This window comes from Urtica dioica, chromosome 12 (assembly GCF_054948205.1).
Source record: "Urtica dioica subsp. dioica isolate 48M chromosome 12, U.dioica_male_clone48M_v1_H2, whole genome shotgun sequence".
In the NCBI taxonomy this organism is placed as follows: Eukaryota; Viridiplantae; Streptophyta; class Magnoliopsida; order Rosales; family Urticaceae; genus Urtica; species Urtica dioica.
Window position 1 is genome coordinate 10,196,372 of NC_142767.1, and position 6,638 is coordinate 10,203,009.

Consider the following 6,638-nt stretch of genomic DNA (forward strand, 5'->3'; position numbering starts at 1 on the left):
TCTGAGCCAAATATATGAGCTATTTGCTTAATAAAATGAAACTTGAGCTATTTCCCCGATAAAAATTAGCAAACTTGACTAGTTATAATAAATTTCACTATATATTATATATATGCTAATAGACTAGTCTATATAAATATGCAATCAGTAGCAATGGTCTCGGATGACTTTCATTTGACTATTATATATTAGCAATGGTCCGTGATTTGTTGCGATGGTTCTAGTACAAAAATAAGAGAGAAAGTTTTACGAAGCTATTGGATATTTCTGTCGGGAATGTACAGACTACAGATATTGAGAATGACGAGAATAATAGTCGATTAAACTTGTTTTCCTGTTCAATTTCACTTGTATTTTTTTTTTTTTTTTTTTTTTTAACATTATTTATATTTTTATTTATAAAAAAAAAATGGAAAAGCCCGCTAAAACCTAAACCCTACTGACACAGTGAGTACGGACCCAAAATCTTCTCACTCATTATCTCCCCCTAATTTTTCCTTCAATCTAGCGACTCCACGTCTCGCCTCGGCGTTACATTTCAATTCTCGACTCGGCCGATTCGGCGTTGGTATGTTCTCTCTCTCTCTCTCTCTCTCTCTCTCTCTCCAGTGGCATAAACCAAGCTGGGTATTTGGGGTCGGTATGTCAATTTCGAACGAGTTTGCTTTGGTTTATGGATTTTCGGGTTGTTAAGTCTCTGGTTCTGGTATATCCGTGCACTAAAAATGAGCTGGTTTGATGTTTGTGTTCTATTTACAGACAGAGAAATGAAAGGGATTGTTTTCCTTTACTGGTTTTATTTGAGGACTAATTTTGAATTTGCAAGCGTTGTGTGTGTATATTACGAACTTTTTAGCTGATATCTTGATTTGCTTGGAATTTGCAAGTTTTTTTATGTTTAAATCTGACTAATTCTTTGTTTGTTTGTTTGAGTAGGTTTTGAAATTTTGTTTAGGATTGTTTGTGTTACAGTAATTATCTCATTATTAAAAAAATAAGTAATAAGATTTAGCTGGTTCTGGCACCCATATGGAACTAGTTTTGACGCCCTTAGTAAAAGTAGAAGAAGTTTTTTTTTGTTGAGATTGATGTGTTTGAATTTTCTAGTTTACATTTGTGTGCCACTAGAGAGTTTCTGCAACGAAAATCGAAAACACTGTGACATGTATTCTTCTTGAAGTGAAGGTTTCGTTGTCTAAAAGGTGGCAAACTTTGTGAATGTGATGCACGGTGTGAAGGGTAGCTGGGTCGGCCAAACGTTTGCCCTCGCGAGAGGCAATGAGTCCGAAGGAAGGAAGTCTCGAATCCGGCGTTCCAAGGAGGAGAGGAAGGCAATGGTCGAATCCTTCATACAAAAGTAATATTTTTTCTTTTTTTTTTCGCATGAAAAGAATAGGCTAGTTTTATACGTTGTATGATAATATGGTCACAGATAAAATGCAGCTTCCAAGAAACTACACATAGATAGAATCGTTTTCTCTTTGTCTCTATCTCAGATGTACATTGTGTTGTTTGTTGTCTTATATTTAAGTTTTGCTTATTAAAAGGGTTTTCATATCTTTTACTAGTTTCTATTGTTGATTAGGATTTGTCAGAGGGTTCGTGAGTCATGGAAAATGTTCCTAAATCAATGACTTTGAATGAGTGTTCTGGATTTCTGTAGTACTCACTATCTTAGTCTAAAATCATGTATGAGACCTTGACAATTGACAGTTGTGTAAGTTTTTAGTTGACAAATCCAAAAAACTGCCAAATAAAAGGCGTCCCAAGTCTTATTTGGCCACTCCAGAAGCAAGTGTTCATGTCCTGTATGGGGAAATACTTTTTGAAGTATATACATATAAGCATGACACATTTCTTCTTCTTCTGTAGAATGGACATTCTTACCATGTTGGAGATTTAGCTAGTTGTTTATTGACAGATTCATTTTTTTAATATTTCTTTTTGGTATCTCAGTATTGGCTAGCTGAATCAAGTACCGGGTAATTGCCTAGAAAGTAGCCACTGGAACCTATATTCTTACAATTGTTTTTGCAATCTTGATCTTAGGCATCAGAAATTAAACAATGGGAGCTTCCCTTCACTTAATCTTACACACAAGGAAGTTGGTGGCTCTTTCTACACGGTACGAGAGATAGTGAGAGATATAATCCAAGAAAATAGAGTACTAGGTCCTGCTAAGTTTGTGGAAGAGAATGAAAGCAGCCAACACTTGGAAAAAGAACCGTTGGGTTCAATCGCTCTAGCACATCAGTATCCTTTGACATTATCATCAAATGGCTTTCAGTCAATAGAAGCAGAATTTCAGAATGGTTACGAGGAACTGAGTACAACTTCTGATCGACATCATGCTACACCTGAAGAACATCAACTACTTGAGAATGGGAAATTCATCAATGGTACTCCGTCAGACAGGAAAGATGAAGGACTTGGTGAACAAAAAGATGAACAGACGCAAGGTCTTGAAGTTGTAGAAGCAGGGAAGAATGATAATGATTACTCAGAGAAGGAAAACAACATAGCATCTGATGCTGATTATGATTTCCCAGAAAGTGATATGGCTATTAATGGTAGTTTGGTAGATGCGATGGCCAAAGAATCTCAAGACATTACCCAAATGGAGCTGCAAGTCGATACAGAGTCCGAAGTCGAGAATGTTGAAGTAGAATCAGTTGCATCCGAGTTGAAAGTGACTACCGTAATAGGAGATTTTGAAGTAGAGACATTTCCAATGAGGCCTGCCGGTACAGAAAATGATTTGGACGGATTGTCTAGTGAGTCAAATGATAAGGACCATAATTTTGCCGAGAATGATACTGAAAAGGAGGTGGCTGTTCTTGGAAGTTATATGACAGACGAAGTAGATGTGTCTCCGACCAAACATCAACTACTTGAGAATGGGAAATTCATCAATGGTACTCCGTCAGACAGGAAAGATGAAGGACTTGATGAACAAAAAGATGAACAGACGCAAGGTCTTGAAGTTGTAGAAGCAGGGAAGAATGATAATGATTACTCAGAGAAGGAAAACAACATAGCATCTGATGCTGATTATGATTTCCCTGAAAGTGATATGGCTATTAATGGTAGTTTGGTAGATGCGATGGCCAAAGAATCTCAAGACATTACCCAAATGGAGCTGCAAGTCGATACAGAGTCCGAAGTCGAGAATGTTGAAGTAGAATCAGTTGCATCCGAGTTGAAAGTGACTACCGTAATAGGAGATTTTGAAGTAGAGACATTTCCAATGAGGCCTGCCAGTACAGAAAATGATTTGGACGGATTGTCTAGTGAGTCAAAAGATAAGGACCGTAATTTTGCCGAGAATGATACTGAAAAGGAGGTGGCTGTTCTTGGAAGTTATATGACAGACGAAGTAGATGTGTCTCCGACTTCTGTTGCAGTGGATATAAAAGAGGACACTGAGGCAATGAAAGAATCTAGTAGTGACCTTATAAGTACAACAGTGATCTCTGAACAGAGCGCGGGAGCTAAGGTTTGTCGTTTTCAAAACTTTTTTTGTCAGTGGTCTGTTTCATATTCATGTATAGAATTTTGAAAGCGGTAGTATTGTAGTGGTCTAGTTGTGTATACTTTGAACATAAAAATTGAGAAAGCAGCAATTCAAAATGGTGCGTGAAGGATTATTGGCTTACAAATGTGTTTTGCATCGACGATAATGCCCTTACAGGTGGTAGGTGCTTCAAATGGCACGAAAATGAAGTACGCAGACTGTAACGGAGGAACGAATGGAGCGTTGAAAACTGAAAAGGAAGTTGTTTTGCAACAGAACAGCAGTCCCCAGAAAGAAAGCAACCCAACTTTACATAGAATTAATCTGTAAGAAAATCTTGTCGACTTTTTTTAGTCCAACAAGTCATAGCCATATTTATCTGTTGGTTAACTAATTACAATGAATTCCTTCTATTGTTAGAGATTGTGGTTTGTCGACTAACATTCGGCGACTCTAACGGACAACCTTGTTTTGGCTCGTTGTTTCTGTCTCAACAGGGAGTCATGGGATGGAGCGTCGGAAAAGCCCAGACGATCACAAGACAACAACCCTTTATGGTCTGTTTTTAAGGCGTTTGTCGACGCCTTTGTAAAGTTTTGGTCTGAGTGAGACGTTTGAGAATGTAACACTGAGATTTTATCACTGCAAAAGTGGTTTAAGTGTGTTAACTTGAAAAAGAGTAATGCATAGTTATTCTCTAGGGACAATCATGAGGTCTATATATCAGTAGAGTGATCTTATTCTTGACCTTTCTCGTTTCCCTACTTTGCATGAGTCTGATATGGTTGGATTTGCTGGTGCCATTTTCCTGGCTAGATGATCATTTTGTAAGGGTTCGTTAGGTATATAGTCATATTTACATTTTCACATAATTATATAACCATCATTCCTTAAATAATAATTAAATGGTCACGTACACATATTTATATGTTTAAATTGACGTAAATATCTTACTATTTTATTTAAATAAAAAGGTAAACTAGGAATGTCACATCATATTTGTAACTATTTACTTAGTATTTACGAAATGGTGGTTATATAATAATCACAAACGTTTAAATTGGCTAGTTAATTAATTTTTTGTTCTGTAGAGAGGCAACTAAATAAAAAGGAAAATGTGAGAATGGCTGCTTGGAGCAATTGCAAATAGTGTCCTCAGCATCAATTAGATATGTATGTGGCCTATGTGGAGTAATAAATGATTTTGGATGGTCGAGGATCCTAGTAACAATATTAGTTTAGATAGCATAAGAAGTCTATTTGGACAATTGGCTATTGTAACTGGTCTTGGTCTTTTTGATCGGGGCTCGAAAGTTACACATGAAAACAGACTTTACGGTCTTATTTGTTATATAAGCATTGGAAAAATTGTTGACATTATTTTATACAATTACAACATATTTTAGTGTTATTGCAAATAGCCTGTAGGATGCGATCCAATCATTTTAATTTATTTTTAGTTTGCATTGATAAGAAATATCTTAGGGACCACGAATGAGTTGCAGAAGGCATTACAGCGATAGCATCAAGATAATGTAAAAGCGATGAATCTTATGAAGATAATCAGCACAAAACTATAAAGGCTGATACATGTTGTATAAAAGTTGTTATTCGACCATGTCTCTTACGTTTGCACAAAAAAAGAAAAATTAGTCGAATTAAGCCACTTGAAACGTTGAAATTGTAATCTAACCAACGTTTCGTCCAAATTTTCACTCTAGCAAAAAATGATGACGTGTCTTAATTATGTAAGATATTAATTACTATAATATCCTATACTAGAATTTGCTTACAAAACTTGTAGCCCACGTTTGATCAACTAAAATTTTCGAAGTTAATACACGTGTATATATTTAAAAAAAAAATTCTATATTTGGCAAAGTTTGTTATTGAGCGTTTATTTCTTTCTAATTTTTTGTTAATCTCCGCTGCTTTGTTAATTTATGTTAATTATGGTAAATTTACATATGTGCAGGTAGAGCCGATCAATGCCCACCAGTTTGAAGTTGTCGATGGTGTTATCAATTGATATTTCTTTCCTTTTCTTTAATACGCATTCAATACGGTGTTATTCACAAGCTGATCAAATTTTCAATACGAATTTCCGAAGTTAATACACGTGTATATATTTAGAATTTTAAAAAAAATTATATATTTGGCAAAGTTGGTTATTGGGCGTTTATTTCTTTCTAAATTTTTGTTAATCTCCGCTGCTTTGTTAATTTATGTTAATTATGGTAAATTTACATATGTTCAGGTAGAGCCGATCCATGCCCACCAGTTTGAAGTTGTCGATGGTGATATCAATTGATATTTCTTTCTTTTCCTTTAATACGCATTTAATACGGTGTTATTCACAAGCCGATTAAATTTGCAATATGCATTTATTTAGTTGATTTCTACAATCAATTAATATTTCTTTCCTTTCTTATTACATTAACGATCAAGTTTTCTTGGATTAATTTCAGTTAATTTCCGTTTATTTTACGCACGATAAACTTCGGCTGGCTGAAACGTTGGCTAGTATTTGGTTTCTATGATTTATGTTACATAAGGGTATTTTCGATATTTTTTAACCGTTTATTTCTGTAAATGGCTAGATTACAAAATTTACCAAACGTTGGCTACATCCTTAAAACCATGTTTGAAATTGGCTACGTTGCTAGATTACCCTACAAAATGCCGCATTAACTTTTGTGTTGTAGAAAATAGAGCGGTTGAAAGCGCGATACTTGGTGCAATCCCGTTTCACAATGTCTTTATTGATCAGAGGCAATTTTGGAAAGATTTCTTTGTGCTAAGCATATGATACTTCTCAAACTTGTGGAAAATGGCTTGCTATCTTGTGGGGTCGATGATCTTATAATCATTGTATTATATCTTCTTCAGATCAGTAGTGTGGCTTCTCGACTCTATGTATATGAGCAACAAGCCCAACTACTTTAGTAGTGATGTACGTTTTATTTCTGCTTAGAAATATTTTATTACCACTTTCGGATATTTTGCATAGACCACCAAATTTTGACTCGCGATACCGGATATAACCTACGACATTGGTTGGGGACATCATCTATGAGTTCATCTTGATGTAATCTTCGAGATTTCTCGTGTGATTATCGGATAG

The 6,638-nt window shown here is 35.4% G+C and overlaps 1 protein-coding gene across 3 annotated transcripts; it reads left to right on the forward strand.

Annotated features, from left to right (window-relative positions):
* Positions 1-409: 409 nt before the first annotated feature.
* Positions 410-4,261, forward strand: LOC149379028 (DNA binding protein). 3 transcript variants are annotated; one of them, XM_089603595.1, is made up of 5 exons: positions 410-568; positions 1,186-1,357; positions 2,050-3,496; positions 3,692-3,840; positions 4,012-4,261. In XM_089603595.1, the coding sequence occupies exons 2-5, from the start codon at positions 1,224-1,226 to the stop codon at positions 4,121-4,123; spliced, it is 1,842 nt and encodes a 613-aa protein (XP_089459721.1). In that variant the 5' UTR covers positions 410-568; positions 1,186-1,223; the 3' UTR covers positions 4,124-4,261. The 3 variants fall into 3 exon arrangements, with proteins under 3 accessions (XP_089459721.1, XP_089459722.1, XP_089459723.1); XM_089603596.1 differs by having other exon boundaries at positions 416-568; positions 1,181-1,357; XM_089603597.1 differs by having other exon boundaries at positions 416-568; positions 1,203-1,357.
* Positions 4,262-6,638: the final 2,377 nt, after the last annotated feature.

What these genes read in the sequence shown, in the direction of transcription:
- LOC149379028 (XM_089603595.1), top strand. Translation starts at nt 1,224, where the DNA reads ATGCACGGTGTGAAGGGTAGCTGGGTCGGCCAAACGTTTGCCCTCGCG. An exon ending in GTCGAATCCTTCATACAAAA is followed by an intron (nt 1,358 to 2,049) that starts GTAATATTTTTT and finishes TCTTGATCTTAG; the next exon opens with GCATCAGAAATTAAACAATG. An exon ending in AACAGAGCGCGGGAGCTAAG is followed by an intron (nt 3,497 to 3,691) that starts GTTTGTCGTTTT and finishes ATGCCCTTACAG; the next exon opens with GTGGTAGGTGCTTCAAATGG.